The following is a 21136-nucleotide window of genomic DNA, read 5'->3' as shown; positions in this document are numbered from 1 at the left end:
AAATGCAAGGCTTAGAGGCAAAGGTACTTGTTCATCACCATTATACCTGCAAATGATCACTAAATGAGGCAGTTGCTAAGGGAGAACACCCTGTATTAATTTTTACTCTTGTTTTTAAATTTTTTAATAAAATGTGTTTTAAAAAACCTCAAAGAAATTCAGTGTCATATTATAAACGTATTCTTTCATTTTGGGTTTGGCACTTTGGAGTAAAAGAAGATTTAAAAAAAATTTAAATGGTTTCATAGTGCTCTTTATTGGAGGCTGTTTTCAGATTAGATAAATTGGGGTTATGAGGATTTCCAGATGGTGGAAGAATAAGAAGATTATTCAAAAAAATCTGAAACAGCTGTATTTAGCAAAGAACCCAGTCCTTTCCTGCTCACTGAATTGACCTTCGACCTGTAAGATAAACTCAAAGCCTTCAAGTGCAGCAAACTAAGGCTCATATAAAGAATGTGGAATTTTGATAAGAGAGAAGGAAAAAAAAAAGAGATTGTATATCAACTTTCATTATTTTTGGCAATTGACTCAGGTTCAGTGTTGGCTATTAGCTCCAATCTAAAATTTCAATTAGATTAGGATCTTGTGGATTGGGTTTTCATTCCATCCTGGAAAGCAGGGTAGAAATTTCTTAGAGGGAGAAAATACTAAATATTGAGCCCCAGCTATAGTCCTGAGGTCCCCAAAAATTGCACAGCCAGGCTATATAATGAGTATTGCGGTGTCTATCTGTCTGTAACCAAGTACACACAGACCGAATAGCAAGTAAACCTCTCTGCAGCTTATGAAAGCCTAGTTTGGCTCTGGCTGAGAAACCAGGAGACTGTCAGTTCTAGTCTCCCTTAGGGGGTGAAAGCCAGTTGGGTGATATTGGGACAGTCACTCTCTCCCAATGCAATCCATCTCATAGGATCATTGTGGGAAAAACAGGAGGGAGGAATATTAAGTATGTTTGCCGTTTTTAGCTATATCCGTGATGGTGAACCTATGGCACGTGTGCCCAAAGTGGCACGGGGAGCCATTTCGCCTGGCATCGCCCATTCCTCTTCTGGGTTTCTGGCACACATGTGCACGCGACGATCAGCTGACCTTTGTGCTTGCATCAGTGCCGGAAACCGGAAGACCTGGTCTTCCATTTTCTGGGGTAAGCATGCGCGGCAATAACCTGAAGACTTGCTAGCCGGCGCGCATGCGTGCACTGGAAACCAGAAGTACATTTTCTGGCACGCACATGCCCCCTGGGCAACTCCTGTTCCTGATCCCAGACGAGTGTGCACGCGTGCGAAGTGCTCCCTTTTTGGAACTTTGTGCCGCACGCATGTGCTCGCGCTCCCTTTTCGGCACTCGGTGCCGAAAAGATTCACCATCACTGAGCTATACATTTAAAAAGCAGGATTATAATAATGTGATATGGTTTTTTAGCATGCCCAAGACTCAAGCCTAGGGACAGTTAAAAATGCATACCACGTAGGTATATTTAGTCAGTGAAAAAAAAGGAAACCTTCATTCTTGCTCTGTCTAGGGACTTAATGTTAGCAATCAAAACAAATATCGTATAACACCAACAGCTACACTGTGTTATTCTAAAGCCTATCCTATATCTGATGGTATATGTTCCAAGTGAAATAACATTCACAAGGAAAACTGCCAACCAGCTTTTTCCATAACATGGATATCTGCAGTACCTCCCCGTTATTCTCTTCTTTATACAGTGATTAAGTCTACCCACTCTTGACCCTATGATAACATACAGAGCAACTGTTGTTTTATTATGTCTTCCATTCACTTCGATTTTAGCTTTTACTTGTCATTTTCTTCCATTTCTATATTTTATCTCAGTATTTACTCTCTGCTCTTGCTGAGAGGTCACTGCAATTAACTTCAGTCTTATGACTGCTTTCACAATTTTCTCTCATGCTGAACCAATGTCCATCTCCTTCCTCTAATCAAAACAGCTGCTACAGTGTCATTCCACCTATGGCATACAGATATGGCCAGAAACACATGATGGGAACTTCCAAAACACTAACAGTAAACAATATAGAAGCCATTAAAAAAAAAAAAATTGGCCAGTACAATGCCTTCAGTGAGTTAGCTTGAGAGCTGACCAGTTGATCACTAGCAGCAATTTGTCTTCAAAAGACTTTCCAAAAAAAACTCCCGTGATCAAAGCTGGTGACAGCTTTGGGTCATTAACAAGGACAACTAGGGCCCCATATCAATATCTCTCAGATCCTATTTCATGATAGCAATAGCATTTAGATTTATATACTGCTTCATAGTGCTTTACAGCCTTCCCTAAGCAGTTTACAGAGTCAGAATATTGCCCCCAACAATCTGGGTCCTCATTTTACTGACCTCAGAAGGATGGAAGGCCGAGTCAAACTTGAGCCTGGTGAGATTCGAATTGCCAAATTGCAGGCAGCCGGCAGTCAGCAGAAGTAGCCTGCAAGTACTGTATTCTAACCACTGCACCACCGTGGCTCTTGATATCTCTGATCACTACTTTCTCATTACTTTTAGCCAGAGATTTCTGTAAAGAGGCGGCTACAGCAACAACACTGTTGGCTAAAAGAAAGGTACACTGGTCAGTAGTGGGTTTCAATTTCAGCTGCTACCTGTTCGCTCGCGGGTGCATGCGTAGAAGCTTCTGCTCATGCGTAGAGATGTCTGGGTAGGTGGGCGGAGCCTCCCGCCCCCACCGCTACCGGTTTGCCCGATCCGGGGCAAACCGGTAGCAACCCACCACTGACACCGGTGCTTTAGGCCAGCTGGAATTTGACAACCACCATTTGCAGATCATAGAAGGTAATGCCTCCCAATGCCTCACACTAAGGCCAGGAAAACTGGAAAGTGCTTGGTTCCTCTTGTCTATGCTGTCATAACATTAACCTCATTGGAGTATGGCTGCATGAATTAAACCACTACACAATATTGACATAGATACCTGACAATATGTTTGTTTTTAATGTTGTAAGTTTTTTCAAACAACCTATGTAAAGTGGCCCATACTTAATCATCCTTGGAATGACTGTCCACCCAAACATTTGGACAAAGACTAAACCAGCTTTCTGTGGTTGACTACTTAAAACTGAATGCATTGACACAATTTGGAAGGAGTTGTCTGATTCTGTATTGGTTAAGGTTACCGCTCTGATACCTTGCTGCAGTTATCTGGTAAATTTAACACATGGATCACTGGAGATAATAGGTACAAGATAGTTACCTGTCATTTCCACAACCAGGATGATCTTAGCAAACTAGCAAAATAGGTAGTCCTCGAGTTACGACCACAACTGAGCCCAAAATTTATGTTGTTAGAGAGACATTTGTTACATGAGTTTTACCCCATTTTACAATTATTTCTTGCCCCAGTTGTTAAGTGAACCACTGCAGTTGTTAAATTAGTAACATGGTTGTTAAGTGACTCTGGCTTCCCCATTGACTTTGCTTGTCAGACGTTTGTAAAAATTGATCATGTGACCCCGGGATGCTGCAACCGTCATAAAAATGACTCAGTTGCCAAGCATCCAAATTTTGATCACATGACCATGGGGATGCTGCCAACGACCATAAATGTGAAAAACAATCATAAGTCACTTTTCTCAGTGCCATTGTAACCTTGAGTGATCGCTAAATGAACTGTTGTAAGTCGAGGACTACCTGTACTGCTTTTCAAGTTCACATGACCATGGGGATGCTGCCAACGACCATAAATGTGAAAAACAATCATAAGTCACTTTTCTCAGTGCCATTGTAACCTTGAGTGATCGCTAAATGAACTGTTGTAAGTCGAGGACTACCTGTACTGCTTTTCAAGTTGTTCTCCCACAATATTTTTTTCCATTTAATTCCCTTTTGAATCTTAGCATGTGATTTCTATTTAATTGGATATAAAATTTAGATTATTGTCATGTGGCTCTTCTTTTTTATCTAACACTATCATACAAAGAATCCTAAATTTGTAAAGCTGCTTGATATATTTCTTGTGATGCATACCAAATCTTTGTTTCTACTAGAAGTGTGTTAAAAAATTTTCCTGCCAGCATAAATAAAAATCCTTCCAGATAGCTCATTATCATGACCCATCTACTCATGACTCAGGTCAATCTGCTTTGTCCAGCTATTGCTAACAGTTTACACAAAAATTTATGATCATTTTATACAAAGATATATGGCCATTCTTAGGCTGACCTGATCTGGATAACTTTCCCAAATGTGCCAGTTGGCAACTTCACTTAATTTACTCCTAAGTCAAAGCCAACTTTTCTGAAACTGAAAGGATTCCAAAACTAAGTTGTCAGAGAGAAACAAGCCAGAGTTCCCAATTATTCTTATTCTAGGCTAAACAAACCATGGAAACAGTTTCGACAGATTTAGCAAACTCCTTTTGGTGGGAGGAGCCAAACAAGAGAGTGAAAATTCATTTCACAATATGCCAAATTTCTTCAGAATTTTTGCTTAGCATGACATGCAAATATATTGTCCCTTTCCCTGTTTCTTGTTGCTGCCTCATAATGTAAGCTAATTAACAAACCTGACACAACTTCTTTCAAGCTAGAAAACTGATAAATTGCAAGTTGGCATCACAATAATTACAATGACAGTAATGGTTTTTGTGATTTTAAAATGCAGGATCACAAGCACAAATATGAAAAAAATCAATATTACATCTTCTATTTATTGTATAGGAACACAATGGATCAATGCAACTGAACTATTTTTATTAAAAAAAAAAGATGTTATTTCTACTCAATAAACCTTAAATTTACCAATCTGCTCCAAACGGCAAAATACAAACAGCACTTTTAATCAAAACTTCAGTTGAAACAGTTAAAATAACCAAGGAAACATTACAACAATGGTTTTCCAAAAATTACAAAAAGGGATTTGAGTCATACGTTGTATTTTCTAGAAATTCATGAGAGTGTCACCAAGCAATTCCTCATTTTAAAATAAAGCTTTTTACTCAAAGAAAGTTGTACAGTTGTTGGTTGACACAATGACATATGTAAATTCATAGCCCAAAAGAGAATAAGAGGAAATGTGGTTTGCGGTTTATCTTAGTTTTAACTTCCCAAAACAAACCATCTAAACTCTAGCTCCAATTCTTCTGCCGCATAGGTGATACATCTCTGACTGCAGTGATTTCCTCATTTATAATAGAACGTTCTAACTTTTATTTTTACAGGCTCTAAGGTGAAGATGGTCTGACCATTTTTGGAAACTTGGTGGTAAAGGAACTGTCTCACACAATGATTAGAGGGACTTGAATGAGGAGATCAGGAAAAGATTTGTGTGAGTCACAGTGACCAGCTTAATACATTGTGTGATGAAAGAAATGGAGAAACAGAAAAAAATAAGGAACAGATTTTTAAAAAACACACCTCCCAATACAGTGATGTCCTGACATACAGGTAGTCCTCAATTTACAACCACAATTGAGCCCAGAATTTATGCTGCTAAGTGAGAAATTTGTTAAGTGAGTTTTGTTCCATTTTATGACTTTCTTGCCACAGTTGTTAAGTGAATCACTGCAGTTGTTAAATTAGTAAGACCATTGTTAAGTGAATTTGGCTTCCCCATTGATTTTGCTTCTCAGAAGGTTGCAAAAGGTGATCACATGACTCCAGGACACTGCAATCATAAATCATAAATATGAACCAGTTGTCAAGCATCCGAATGCAAATCACGTGACCATGGGGATGCTGCAATGGTCATAAGTGTGAAAAATGGTAATGTCACTTTTTCCAGTGCCGTTGTAACTTTGAATGGTCACTAAATGAACGGTTGTAAGTTGGGGACTGCTTGTAAAACCGTGATATTTGGAATCCATACAGCTCTAGTTCATGGATTGGAAAAGAGAGATTGTAGAGTTGGAAAATATGCAGAAAAGAAATAAGCAAAATATTTAGAGGACTAGACCATTTTCAGATGCAGGGGCAGTCCAGGATGCTAAAAAAATGGCACCTGCAATTGCATTTTTTTAACCCACTTGCTGTAGACACGCCAACTCTGGGGATGGACTGGGGAAATATCATTTGAAGCCTGCAGCTTGAAGAAGGGGATAGCAAGTGGCAATGTGACCAAGATGCACAAAAGCAAGCTTGACATGGAAAATATGGAGATATGTTAGTATTCAAAAACATATTATTTCTTTGTTTCTTTGTTCAATATCTATAGCCGCCCAACTCAACCAAGTGACTCTAAGCAGTTTGTAGTTGTAAAACTATAAAAAAAATTTTAAAAAAATTAAAAACAGTAAGTAAAAACCTCCAGAAAGAACTAATGATGATTCAGGATCAAAACAATGAAGTATGTCATAAAGGGTAATTAAAATGTAGAATTCACTACCCTAAAATTTTATGGCCGCCATCAATTTTAACAGTTTTTTATTAAATACCACGTTTCCCTGAAAATAAGACCCTGTCTTATATTTTTTTGAACCCCGAAATAAGTGCTTGGCCTTATTTTCAGGGAGGTCTTATTATTTTGGGGGCGCGTGGAGCAAGATGGGGCTCCTCTTGCCGTCTTACCTGACTTCCAGCTCTGCATTTAAATATTTTCGGGGAGGGCTTATTTTCGGGGAGAGGCTTATTTTAGTGCATGCCCTCAAAAGCCCTATTGGGCTTATTATCAAGGGATGTCTTATTTTTGGGAAAACAGGGTAGTAATAGGCAACTTGATTGAGAAGCCATATGTGATTGCTGGACATTACCTCCAGCATCCAAGCGATAAATACAAGCTGCTAGAAATCCCAAAAGTGCTTTTTCAAAGACATTTTGTTTCTTATCCAAGAAGAAGAGTCTTCAGTTCCAAACTAGCTTCTCGGATGAGAAGCAAAACATCTTTAAGGAAAAACAAAGGAAATCCAGTTGCCTTTTGAAAAAGCACCTTTGGGACAACCATGACCTGGATGACTGAGAATCTCCATAGACATTAAGCAGCTAGAAAGTCATAGAGAAAGAGACTTTGAGTTCTTGGAGCTATCCCGTTGGCCACAGACTGACACAGAGCGTCAACTTTGGTATCTCTTGCAGAAGGATTGTTGCATGGAATAAAGAGGTGGAAAAGCTTCTCATGGTTTCAGTTCTTTGGGTGGGGAGTGGGAGAGGTTGAAAAAGGAAAGATGTAACAAACTACAGATAGTCCCGACTTACAACAGTTCATTTAGTGACCATTTGAAGTTGCAACGCCACTGAAAAAAGGGACGTATAAACGTTTTTAACACTTACGATGGTTGCAGCATCCCCATAGTCATGGGATTTACATTTGGATGCTTGACAGCTGTCTCACATTTATGACGGTTGCAGCGTCCCAGGGTCACGTGATCCTGTGTGTGGCCTTCTGACAAGCAAAGGCAACAGGGAAGCCAGTGTTTCGCTTAATAAATGTTGCAAGTCGTAAAATGGGATAAAACTCACTTAACAAATTTATCACTTAGCAACATGAATTTAGGGCTTAATTGTAGTCGTAAGCAGAAGACTACCTGTACTTAATGAACAAACCCAAAATGAATGAAAACATAAATAGGTACCTGATAGAATTCCCGAAGCCAATTCTTCTGCAGATTTTCTGGCTGGAAAATAAATAATTAAAGTGAGTATATAATTGAAGTCCACGAGTACCAATAAATATTAAAATGAGTCATAAATAGAGTGACTATACTTGACTATAAACACAAATGAAATGATTACTCAGGTCAATACATACATGGACATATACACTTAAAAGGTAAAGGTTCCCCTTGCACATATATGCTAGTCGTTCCCGACTCTAGAGGATGGTGCTCATCTCCGTTTCAAAGCCGAAGAGCCAGTGCTGTCCAAAGACATCTCCGTGGTCATGTGGCCGACATGACTAAACACCAAAGGCACATGGAATGCTGTTACCTTCCCACCAAAGGTGGTCCCTATGTTTCTACTTGCATTTTTTTTTAACATGCTTTCAAACTGCTAGGTTGGCAGAAGCTGGGACAAGTAACGGGAGCTCACCCCGTTATGAGGCACTAGGATTTGAACCGCTGAACTGCCAAATGTTCGATCGACAAGCTGAGCGTTTTAGCCACTGAGTCACCGCATCCCCTTACACACTTACACACAGATAAAAACATGAAGTTTGTAAAAGCAACCATGCATTAAATTTCAAAATCAGAGAATTTGGAAGCAACTATGTATTAACAAAATCATATGTGATTTAGTCTTAAGCACAAAAAGTAAAGGTACACTTAATTGTCTGCAACATGCCCAGAATTGTTGGTGAATGAGCAGTCTTAGAAACTGAAGTTATCAAATGATTAATCAGTCAAACTTATGGAATGTGGGCAAGGCAAAAGCATAGCAGATTATGGTATATCCAAGAAACTGGATATACCACTTTGAATATCTACATCAACATTTTTTCTTAAACCACATCCTTTTGGTCAATCAGTTGATTTATTTAGTCTTCTTCTACCTCCTCCCATGCTGTGTAATTTTAAAACCATCCACCTTAATTATAATAGGCTTTGCTGCTTTATTTTACTCAATTTTCACACACACACACACACACACACACACACACACACACACACACACACACACCAGAGGTGGGTTTCAGCAGGTTCTGACCAGTTCTGGAGAACCGGTAGGGGAAATTTTGAGTAGTTCAGAGAACTGGTAGTAAAAATTCTGACTGGCCCCGCCCCCATCTATTCTCTGCCTCCCAAATCCCAGCTGATCGGGAGGAAATGGAGATTTTACAGTATCCTTCCCCTGTCATGCCCACCAAGCCATGCCACACCCACCAAGCCAAGCCACACCCACAGAACCGGTAGTAAAAAATTTTTGAAACCCACCGACACACACACATTCCAAGACAACTCTGAAGATCATAATGCACTGAACAGAATAAAAAAAACTATAAACAAACATACAACAAAACCAAACTAAAAAAAAAGAAAAAAAAAAGAACAGGATGATGAATCCAGCAGAAAACAAAAACATATTCCATCAACATGAAGCAACCAGTGGAAGGCTCCAGTCACCTTATCCCAAGGCCTAGAATAGTGTTTCTCAAACTTGACAGCTTTAAGATGAGTGGACTTCAACTCCCAGTATTCCCTAACTAGCTGCCGATTTGAGAAACAATGGCCTAGAACAGTGGTCCCCAACCTTTTTATCGCCGCGGCCCGCTGAGCGCGCGCAGGGGTGGGGACACGGCCCAGGAGCTTTTGTGCACGGCCCATTGCGCACGGCCCAGGAGCTTTTGCGCACGGCCCAGGAGCCTTTGCGCTGCAGCGTTCATGTCCCCCAGCCGCTGCGCGGCCTGGTGCCAGGTACTCCACGGCCCGGCACCGGTCCGCGGACCGGGGGTTGGGGACCACTGGCCTAGAACAGCCAGGTCTTTATGGTGACCTCAAATGCTAGCAGGATGAATGTAATGCATTCCTACCAGGGGTGGGTTCTACTTACCTTTACTACCAGTTCACAACGGGGCTGCATGCGCACTTCTGCGCATGCGCAGATCGTCATTTATGATCTCTGGGTGGGTGGGCGGAGCCTCCCGCCAATTTTACTACCAGTTCTATAGAACCAGACAGAACTGGGGGCAACCCACCACTGATTCCTACTCTGTCAATAATTGTCAGAGAAGCTATAGTAAAAAATAAATGATAGAAATGCCATGAGACAGAAAGAACATTTTACCATATGAGATGGGCATATTTAAAAAAAAATACTAAAAAGAAATAGTCAGCACTCTTCCAAGAATTTTTGAAATCAAATTTGAAATTAAACATTCATTCATTCATTAATTCATTCATTCATTTTCTATGACACCCATCTCCCCTATAAGGTGACTCTGGGCAATTCTTCTTACTAGGCATCATTTCAAAACATTTTTTTTTAAAAAATCACAATTTATTAAGATAAATGTTCATGTCTATGAGAACAACCTTAGTACGTTACTATGATATCAGACTGGGAGCTTAAACTTGGAGAATATGAAACAATGGCAAAATTAACAGCATGTATTCACAACAAAAGTTAACCAAATTTAAGCTTCCCTAAATATTATATATCGTTTCCCTGAAAATAAGACATCCCCCCGATAATAAGCCCAATCGGGCTTTTGAGCGCATGCACTAAAATAAGTCCCCCTGAAAATAAGCCCTCCCCGAAAATAAGCCCTCTCCAAAAATATTTAAATGCATGTGCAGCCGGCCCCCGCCATTTCCTCTGGTTAGGGTTAGGGAGACAGAGTTGGAAATCAGGTAAGATGGCAAGAGGAGCCCCGTCTTCCTCCAAGTGCCCCAAAATAATAAGACCTCCCCGAAAATAAGGCCAAGCACTTATTTCGAGGTTCAAAAAAATGTAAGACAGGGTCTTATTTTCGGGAAAACACAGTATTACACAGTAATACTAATATATTACTAATAAATGTATTATATTTATTATTACTAATAAATGTAAATATTTAGAGTATGGTTGTTAAGAGGGAAAACAATTGAGTAAACCACTGAAATCAGAAATACACAAAAATTTAAAATGTTTATAAATACTGTGCATCAGTCAGAATCCAACAAGGGAAAGTTATACGCTATTTTTTATTATGTATTCATTATATTTATATGCCTCACCATCTCACTGTGAAGCAACTCTGGATGGTTTATGACATTATAAAAGGAGAATATAACACAATCAGAACATTAGCAACATTAAAAGCATTCAGCATTAAAACTAAAACATTAAAAATGAACAAAAAAAACCCTAGATAAAAGAGAATATATATGTAAATGGGGTGGAGATGGTATCTTCTCCTAATCTACTAACCACCGCCAAAGTGGGAAGCTCCATTGGACCCCCACGTGAGTTGACAGAGTCAGGTTTTCAGACCATTTCAGAAGGCCAAGAAGGTGGGGGAAGACTTCAGTTCAAGGGGCATAATGCTCCAAAGGGTGGTAGCCATGCTGGAAAATGCTCTTATCTCTCTCTCCTCTCTCTCTCTAAAGGGAACTATAAAAAACTCAAGAAAAATGCACCTTGTAAGAGGAAATCTTTTAGGGGAAGTTCATCTCCAAAAGAGCAGAGGTAATTGTGGCCAAGACCAAAAAACCATCAGGTGGACAATACTTCCTCTGGCAAAAAGAGGACAGAAAATTACACATATGTGATCTGGATGGCTGCTTTTCACTGATCTCGGTGGTCAGTAGTCTCCTCCAGGGAGATGGAGGTATCATACAACATGCTCACAATCACAACAGAGCCTTTTGATAACTTCACTTTCTAATCATTTTCAGAAAGCGTTTATTTAATTATCCTAAAGCTACTGGAGATCTTTGGAATGAAAAGTTTAAAAAAATCACCTAGTGAGTTTACTTTCTTTCTTGAACAGAAAAAAGAATAACCACAATTTTAAGATAATAGTTTTTATTGGTTTTACAAAAGATGTTTGCTAAAGCCTCAAACAAACCTTTAGGATGGAAAAAGAGAAACTGAAGAGAAAACAAACTCTATGACAATATTTGAATGGGTTAAAGATCATCAGAAGGAATATAAAGCTGTTTTGTTTGACCAAGATTAAAATAAGATGTCTCTATAAAGTTCTGATAATCCTTTACAGATTTTTGCTGATACCAAGACTGATGAACATTTATGGACTTGCATATTGATAAGGGTTAGAGTACAGGAAGAGATATATTTGTTTATAATGTCATAGGGGGTGAAGAATTATCAAATTTGTTTATACTTGTGATCAAGATTGGAAGTCACTTCTTTATGTATTTATTTTCCTTTATCTTACTTTCTTCATTTTCTTTCCTTGCACTTTTTATTTCTTCTATTTCTCATTCTTTCTCTGAGTTTAGTTTATATTTGCTTTTACCACTATAATTAAAAATTATTTTAAAAAGAATCAGTTTACTATCAACTTTTAGCAGCAGCAATTGCATGCAGCAGAAGCAGCTGAAATGCATCCAAATTTTGATCACATGACCATGGGAATGCTGCAATGATTGTTAAGTATAAAAACGGTCATAAGTTGCTTTTTTTAGTGTAACTTCAAATGGTCACTAAACAAATGGTTGTAAGTTGAGAACTGCCTCTACTGCATGCTACTGTGTTTTAGAGGTTTGGAATTTCATTAAGAGGACCAAGTTTCAAAATCTCAATTTAGCATAAAAAGGACGGAAGGAAGGAAGGAAGGAGGGAGGGAGGGAGGGAGGGAGGGGAGGAGAAGGAAGGAGGGAGGACACCGAGCCTCTGTTTTATTTATTTGTGAAGTTTTTCATATTTAAATATAGATTGTTTCACAAAATTAATTAACATTAAAACCAAAGTTGTAATTAACTTTTTTTTTCAGATTATTATCCCTAGGGAACACATATAATTAAGTGCAGAGTTCTTCACATATTCTAAAATTAGTGTGTCAACATTCTTCAGTGCCTGCCTTTTTCTCTTATCCTTCCAAGCCCTTGGAAGGGATGTTGTGGGCAGTGCAAGATTTATCTGGAAAATGCATAAAACTGTTTAGTAATTTTGATTTACTCCTCAACAATTATGCAATGAAGATTAATAAAGGAGAAGTGTGAAGGAGAGGCAGGGCTTGAGGCCTGTAGATTTAAATTTAAAATACTCCTTCAAGGTTGATGATGGAGCCTTGATGATTGCACAGATATGAATAGGAAAGAAAGAAGCAGCCAAAAACAAACAAATCCCACGTATTTTGAAGTATTACCTGTTTCCTCGAAAATAAGACCTATCCTGAAAATAAGCCACATCATGTTTTACGTGTGCATCTAATATAAGCCCTACTCCCAAAATAAGCCCTACTTAAAGAGTCTGCGCAGCTGGCTGGCTGCCCATTCCGTCTTGTTGCTTGTAGTGCTGTAGCCCAAAGCGGGGTGGAGCTGCCCCAGGCACTACGGACTGGCTTACCTCAGATCCCCTGTAGCCAGGCCATCTATGCACAGTGGCAGCACAAACAGCCATGTACAGCAGGAGCCCATGTGGTCGCAGGCCCACTTCTTCTACTTGCTCATAGCCGCAACAGAGCAGGAGGCCAAATGGTGTGCCGGTGTTGGTGCTGCAGCCGCAACACCAACATCCTGTCCCAACATATCCCAAAGGCATATGTTGGGACAGGATGGCCTGGCTGCAGGGGCCCTGAGGTGAATCCGGTCTTATTTTCAGGGAAACATGGTATTATTGTAAACATTATTTGGGAAAAATAGAGAAAATAATTGCACCACTCTGAATCATTTTTGATAATAGCAAGCATTCTATTCATCATGTTCTAAGTGCTAAAAGTCTTTTAAAAATGAATATGCCAGACTCAATTTGTTATATAAACTGGACGTTAGTTTATGGTTGGAATTCAGATCAATAAATCTCTGATGGGCAATGAAGAGCTGACTCACACATAGCAATACTCAAAGACTGAAGAACAACATTGTACCCAGAAAAAGAATTTGTGGAAAAAGCAGTCAGTCAACAATGTTATGAAAAAGAAAAATGCTCTATAAAATACTTTATGAGAGCTGTTTAATAGATGTCAAATAATTCCAGTATTACATAAGGTTTGAAAGGGAAGCGGGTATGGAGGAATTCAGTCCATGTACCAAACTGTTTGGTAAGTCTTCATTATTGTTTACAATTATGATTATTATTGCTCATTTCTTTGTTCTGGAAAATTTCAAAGAAAGTGGATCTGAACTACAAGTTCCTCAGCACCTAGAAATATATGTGCCAGGTACTATTTTAAATTATATAAACATATTATATATCATGACAGTATATCAGATTTCTCTGAAGTCAATAAAGCTGAGGAATTGGGTGATAGTTTTTGAGTTCCTTTCAGGAGGAACAGCAAGCAATGAAGAATGAAGATTCCAAAATCTTTCCTTTTTACCAAGTCTTCACCTTCATATGTTATCTCCAAAGTTTCTGTTGGAGGTTGGGGCAAATTCCCAGAGAACAAGGAGAGCAACACTGTTCCAGGTAGTCCTCGACTTACAACTGGTCATTAGTGACCCTTCAAAGTTACAATGGACATCCCAAAAAGGTCCTGTTTAAGGTTCTGATGTTGGATCATGTGTGACTACATTTGGGATGTTCAGCCATTTTTCCTTATTTATTTATTTATTTATTTATTTATTTGATTTCTATACCGCCCTACTCCCGAAGGACTCAGGGCGGTGCACAGCCAAACAATAAAAACACATACAATACAAAATTTAAAAAATAGAATAAAATCAAATTAAATAATTTTGGCCCCGACAAATTTAAAACCCCACACTTTTAAAACCAATTTAAAATTGAATATATAAATACTAAAAGATATTTAAAATTTTAAAAATCTTTTATAAAAGAGGGGGAAAATTAGGCCAGGCCGGCCTGGTGAAATAGTAAGGTCTTTAAGGCGCGGCGGAAGGTGCGCAGATCCGGGATCCTACGTATCTCTGGGGGGAGCTCGTTCCAGATAGTAGGTGCCCCCACAGAGAAGGCTCTCCCCCTGGGGGCCGCCAGTCGGCATTGTTTGGCTGACGGCACCCGGAGGAGCCCCTCTCTATGGGAGCGTACCGGCCGGTGGGAGGCTATTGGTGGTAGCAGGCGGTCCCGCAAGTACCCGGGTCCTAAGCCTTATGGGCTTGCCCTTCAAAATGGAAGGGTCAGATATCATCATGTGGTTGGTAGGATTTTGTGGGTGCCTTCGTGTCCGTTTTTGACTCTTGGTGACTATTTGCAAATTCTTTTGAAAATTGTTTGCCATTGCCTTTTCCTTAGGGTTGAAGGAGAGTGACTGGCCTAAAGTCACCCAGCTGGCTTTGTGTCTAAGCCAGAACTAGAATTCACAGTCTCCCTGTTTCTAGCCTGATGCTTTACTTACTACACCAAACTGGCTCTTAAAACTACACCTTGTCATCTTCTATTAAATAATTGTGTGCAAGAGAGCAGCGAACACTGACAAAATGCATAAGATGAGATGAGTAAAACAGGAGCTACCTGCAAAAAAGTAGATATGAACCCAATTCCAAATTGTGATGAGAAATAATTTCCAAGGCACGCTATTTTTGGACAGGATTGGCTTAATCAATGTTTTGGCCATTATGCATCCAAACACTATACTTAAGAGAGAAATTCAAAATATCATAATTTCTCTCAATCAAAATTTAATTGCAGTCATTGGCCAGCACAGGACAGAAATATTAGTACAACTATAGAAAGTAATTACACAATTTAAAATAAAAAACTAGGTAAAACAAAATCTTCAAATTGTGAATTGTCCTAGCTAAAAAATCTAGGACAGAGTAAGACAGAGATACTTGAATGGAATAAATTCATATCAAATCATTTGATCTAAATATTTGTCCCTTGGCTAATACTGAGACATTATGATTTTAACATATTGCAGTATTAATATTTGAATAAAAAGAATCGTGTGGATGTTGTAAAATATTTGGATATTTAGGTTTTTTCCTCAAGCTTCCCCATGCACAATCTATTGGCTTTAAAGCAGTGTTATTCAACATAAGAAAGTAGAATTCCCTATCTGATGCTGGGGAAATGCTGCTCTAGACATAAACCTGTACCAAGTGCCAGATTCTAGAAAACTGAGAATTGAACAAAAAGATTTGAATATACCTTCACTGGATTTATTTGTAAGGTTTATTTATTGAACTTTGAGGCCAGACAATTCAAGAACAATTCTGGTGGCAACCAGGAATTTTAATTTAAGAAAATAACCAAATAAAGTGGGATATATATTTCTTCTAAGTAAAAAGATTTCTGATAATCCAAGCTGCTTCTCACTTCATCTCTGGAAAGAAATAAAGCTGGCAGAGGTAATAATGGAAAAATGCCAGCAAATTCCTAAAAAGCCAAAGTTCTGTTCCTGGAAAAACAAGCTGGAATTTCATTGTTATTCATCCACTGACGTTAGTTAGCTGTCTGGATCTGGTTGAATGTCCATTGATAAACCTTGATAAACTCAAATGTATATCATCAAGCAAGACATAAAAATCAGACTATCACTTGCCACAGCAGATATAATTCCTTTTATTTCTTTAGCCATAGACAATTTCTTTAATTTTTTAGGATAGATATAATATAGGATTTCAGTAGGAAAAACTACTTTCCACTTCATGTCTCACTTGTATACAGCTTTGATTTGTTCTAAAACTAGAGATGAGGATGATAGGTTGCTAAACCTCTGTGGCAGTGGTAAAATCCATTTTTTTACTATTGGTTTTGTGGGGGCCGGCTTGGTGGGCGTAGTGTGGCTTGGTGGGCATGGCTTGGTGGGTGTGGCAGGGGAAGGATACTGCAAAATCTCCATTCCCTCCCCACTCCTGGGGGAAGGATATTGCAAAATCTCTATTCCCACCCCGCTCCGGGGCCAGCCAGAGGTGGTATTTGCCAGTTCTCCGAACTACCGTATTTTTCGGTGTATAAAACGCACCTTTTTACCCCCAAAAAGGGGGTGAAAATCTGTGTGCGTCTTATACGCCGAATGTAGCCCCGCCCACCCGCCGGCCCCCACCCTTCAGCCATTTTCGGCCAGCTCCAGGCGGCAGGGATCTGGGTCAGGGCACAGCCTGAGGAACAACCCTCCCTCTTCGGGACAGTGGGGGGGGTGGAATCTGCCCAGCAGCTTTGGGGAACAAGGTGGGTGCCACGATTTGCGGCTGGTCACCCCTCTGGCCGCGCTGACTTCACTCCCCAGCAATGTGAGGAGCCGCCACCGCCGCTGCCTAACCTTCTCTGCGCTCAGGAGCCAAGCCGAGCTGAATGGGAGCCCCTAAAGGGAAACGTTCCTCCTTTCCAGCCATCGCTGCCCGGATTCCAAAATGCAAACCTCAAGAGTCGCGCTTCAGGTGGCAGCCAGTTCCCCTGCAATGTGCAGCAAAGAACTGGGAAGTGCTTTGGATTCGGGGAGGAGATTGTAGCGCTGACGCCTAAAAGTGTTTTTCTGCACATTGCAGAGCCGCGCCCCCCCATTCTCCTTCTCAGCAGACTCTTCTCTTTCCTCCTGGCCAGATCCACCGCCTGAAACATGGTGCACTTTTGTTTGTCTCTGCACACCCCATGTTTGGAATCGGGAAGGGAATCTCCCTTAAGATTTTTTATTTCTCTTTTAGAGGAAATATTTTATCCTGCCTTTTTTTAATATTCCTCAAAATATTTCATTCTTGGGGGGGGAGGGGTTGGCTTCCCACATGCTCAATGTTCAAAATGTCCTGACTTTCCAAAAAGCTTACGGACTTGTTCCCCTGATGTTATGTGTTCTAGTGGGGGAATCTTATTCAAAATCCTGTTTCAGGCTTTATCACAATAATATGAGAACAGAAAGATTGGCCTAGAACTGTGATGGCAAACGAATGGCACGTGCGCCACAGGTGGCATGTGGAGCCATATCGGTGGGCACGTGAGCATTGCCCTAGCTCAGTTCCAGCGCACATGCGTGCGCCAGCCAACTTATTTTTGGGCTTTCCGGGCCCACCAGAAGTCAGGAAACAGGCTGTTTCCGGCCTCTGGAGGGCCTGGTGTGGGGTGGGAAAGGCTCGTTTTTTGCTCTCCCCAGGCTCCAGAGGCTTTCTAGGAGCCTGGGGAGGGCAAAAATGGCATTCCCCACCCCCTGGAGGCCCATCGGAGGCCGGAAATGGCCTGTTTGTTGATTTCCGGTGGGACCAGAAGGCCCATTTTTTGCTCTCCCAAGACTCCAGAGGCTTTCTAGGAGCCTGGGGAGGGCAAAAATGGCATTCCCCACCCCCTGGAGGCCCATCGGAGGCCGGAAATGGCCTGTTTGTTGATTTCCGGTGGGACCAGAAGGCCCATTTTTTGCTCTCCCAAGACTCCAGAGGCTTTCTAGGAGCCTGGGGAGGGTGAAAATGGCCTTTCCCCACACCCTCGGAGGCCCTCTGGAGAGCGGAAACGGCCTGTTTCCCGACTTCCAGTGGGCCTCCGGGGGGGATAGGGAAGGCCATTTTCACCCTCCCCAGGCTCCTAGAAAGCCTCTGGAGCCTTGGGAGAACGAAAAATGGGCCTTCTAGTCCCACCGGAAGTCTACAAATGGGCCATTTCCAGCCTCCGGAGGGCCTCTGGGGAGTGGGGAAGATTGTTTTCACCCTCCCCAGGCTCCAAGAAAGTCTCTGGAGTTTGGGGAGGGCGAAAAACGGGCCTACAGGGCTCATTTGCCGCCACATGCCAAAAGTGGGGGAGTGCAGGGGCATGCGGTGGCATCCGCAGGGGGCGCATTGAATTAGGGGTGTGGCCATGCACGTGCATGACCCCACGCTCCCCCTGCTTTTGGCATGCAGCGGCAAAAAGGTTAGCCATCACTGGCCTAGAACATGGATGTTAAATGACACTGCGAGCTGCTTTTGCAGGAAAAGCAGAAGTGAAAAAAAGAATTCTAGGACAACTTGAGCTGAACACTTAAAACTGTAACACTGCACATAATTCAAATGGAGTTCTTCTTTGTTAGTTTTTATTGCTTCTGCTAGTCTTTTTTCTTTAGCATCCTAAAAGCATACGGAATCTCTTAAAATTGCAAGCTCTGTGCACAGTTCATCACAGTTCCCTTTAATTAGGCACTATTTTGACCTTTCCCTGGAATGTTGGATCCCGAAGTTGAGTTACTTATACACAGTTATGTGTGGCCTTTATTCGTTTTAAATGCTAAAGAAATGGAAATCTCCCTCAACCACATTGCTTACACAGACCTACAGCAGTACATTTACAAGCACATGAAAAACAAATGACTTTCTCAGTTATTGAAACAAAGAACATTTTACAGCATGGTTAACTTGTTTCCCTAACATTCAAGCTATTTTTAAAGATTTAACTGTAATAATATCAGCTACCAAATAAAGATTGCAAATGAGAAAAAGTACACACCAAGATTTCGGGTTTATTTTTAATTGCTTTGTAACGAATGTTACTTGTAAATAGAAACATGTTTGCAGGAGGAACAGAATGAATGGAATTGATTTGGAGAAAAGAACCAAGAGCCCTAAATTAGATGAAACAGCTGATAGTTGAAATTATTTTTCCATGAACCCTGCTATAACATTCAGCTGGCACTGGAGGCATCTAAATGGACAGTTTTAACTGAAGTAACTCCCTGCCTCCCTTTTCTAACTTTTTCTGTTGTAGCACCTAAACACCATTTTTTTAAAAATTTGATTTATATGCCGCCCTTCTCCCGAGACTCAGGGCGGTTTACAATGCGTTAAGCAATAGTCTTCATACTTTTGTATATTTATACAAAGTCACCTTATTGCCCCCACAAACTGGGTCCTCAATTTACCTACCGTAGAAAGGATGGAAGGCTGAGTCAACCTTGAGCCTGGTGAGATTCGAATTTACAGTAAATTGCAGACAGCTGGTGTTAATCACAATGCTATCAGTCTGCTGAGCCATCAGGCCCCTGAGATATCTCCTGAGATTTACCTGGCCATCACTTTGACTGTGTTTAAAATAGCTTTGAAAACTTGGCTATTTCCCCTAGCCTTGGATTCAGCAAGTGGTAGGACCACCATATTTCTTTTGGCTAGAATGGCTGCTTTTCCAGATGTTTAGAGATCCTGTTTTTTAATCTGCTTTTTATTACTGCTTTTCACTGTATACTGCTCAGGATCCTTATAAAGAGACTTGTACATTTAATTTAATGCAATTAATTGAACAGAGGTTTCCTGTAGGACAACAAGTTCCACTTGTACTTTTAGGTTCCTGCCTATGAAATAGGAGTGCTAAGAATGGGACCTATGTAAACAGCAGGATGACCCATCCATGAGGATTTTAAAAGAGTATTATTGTTGTTTAGACTTCTATACCGCTTCATAGTGCTTTACAGCCCTCTCTAAGCGGTTTACAAAGTTAGCATATAGCATATTGTCTATTAGCATATTGCCCCCAACAATCTGGGTCCTCATTTTACCCACCTCGGAAGGATGGAAGGCTGAGTCAACCTTGAGCCGGTGGGATTGATCTGCTGATCTGCTGAACTAGCAGTCAGCTGAAGTAGCTGCAGTACTGCACTCTAACCACTGCGCCACCTCGGCTCATTAGTAGCTTTATGCCTGCCCTGCAAGGTTCAAATTTTGAACAGGGTAAACAAAATGCTCAGTACAGGTAGTCCTCGACTTACAACAGTTCATTTAGTGACCGTTCAAAGTTACAACGGCACTGAAAAATGAGACTTATAACCGTGTTTCACACTTATGACCTTTGCAGCAGCCCCATGATCATGTGATCGAAATCCAGATGCTTGCCAACTGGTTCATATTTATGATCGTTGCTGTGTCCCAGAGTCATGTGATTCACCTTTTGCTAACTTCTGACAAGCAAAGTCAATGGGGAAGCCAGATTCACTTAACAACTGTGTTACTAATTTAACAACTGCAGTGGTTCACTTAACAACTGTGGCAAGAAAGGTCGTAAAATGGGACAAAAGTCACTTAACAAATATCTTACTTAGCAACAGAAATATTGCGCTCAATTGCGGTCATAAATCGAGGACTACCTGTACTATATTCAGGTGAAGCCAAGTTCTAAATATATAATTAAAGCAATATAATCCTGAGTGCAAATTTTAAATTGTATTTTCTTCCATGAATGCCACCTGCATTCCTGCCTGAATTTTATTAGCAAAGAAGGTATAAAGCCAAGAACATCAGCCAAACGGAAAAATACCAACTACTCAAACCATTAATTAGCAGTGGAAATTGCAATGCTTTGCTAGCTTACAAAAGCAACACGATTCAGAAATAGTTTAAAACAAAACAAAAGAAAAACATGACGATCATATTAAAAGGTAGCATAATGGAAATATACATACATACACACACATACAGTATATGGAAATATACACATACACACACAGAACACAGGAATTATGCAACAATAGCATATCATGAAATAGTCTTAAACAACCCCATTAACTAGTGACAGAGAAGGATGAGATTTAGAGAAGCTTACTTAGAAACAATTTTAAAAATTCAGGATGAATGTTCCTACATACCTTTTGTCTATGATTTCATGATTTATCATGAAAAATATAATATCAACTTGTATACATTATGGATTTGTCAGGATCTAAGAATAATATTAAAACACCTTGTTCAAAACAAGGTTAAAAAGCTTAACTACTTACT

At 40.3% G+C, this 21136-nt stretch overlaps 1 protein-coding gene across 3 annotated transcripts in view; it reads right to left on the bottom strand.

The window, feature by feature from the left end:
- INPP5A (inositol polyphosphate-5-phosphatase A) overlaps positions 1-21136 on the bottom strand; it is a 297349-nt gene that overhangs the window by 225068 nt on the left and 51145 nt on the right. For all 3 annotated transcript variants that reach the window (XM_034436526.3, XM_087871686.1, XM_034436525.3), the window contains exon 2: positions 7541-7582. In XM_034436526.3, coding sequence (XP_034292417.1) covers positions 7541-7582 — 42 coding nt within the window. The remainder of the gene's footprint in view (positions 1-7540; positions 7583-21136) is intronic.

This window comes from Pantherophis guttatus, chromosome 6, assembly GCF_059756535.1.
Source record: "Pantherophis guttatus breed Tessera chromosome 6, ASM5975653v1, whole genome shotgun sequence".
Taxonomy (NCBI): Eukaryota; Metazoa; Chordata; class Lepidosauria; order Squamata; family Colubridae; genus Pantherophis; species Pantherophis guttatus.
The sequence above is the reverse complement of the archived record's forward strand: the minus strand, read 5'-3'. Positions and strand labels throughout refer to the sequence as shown.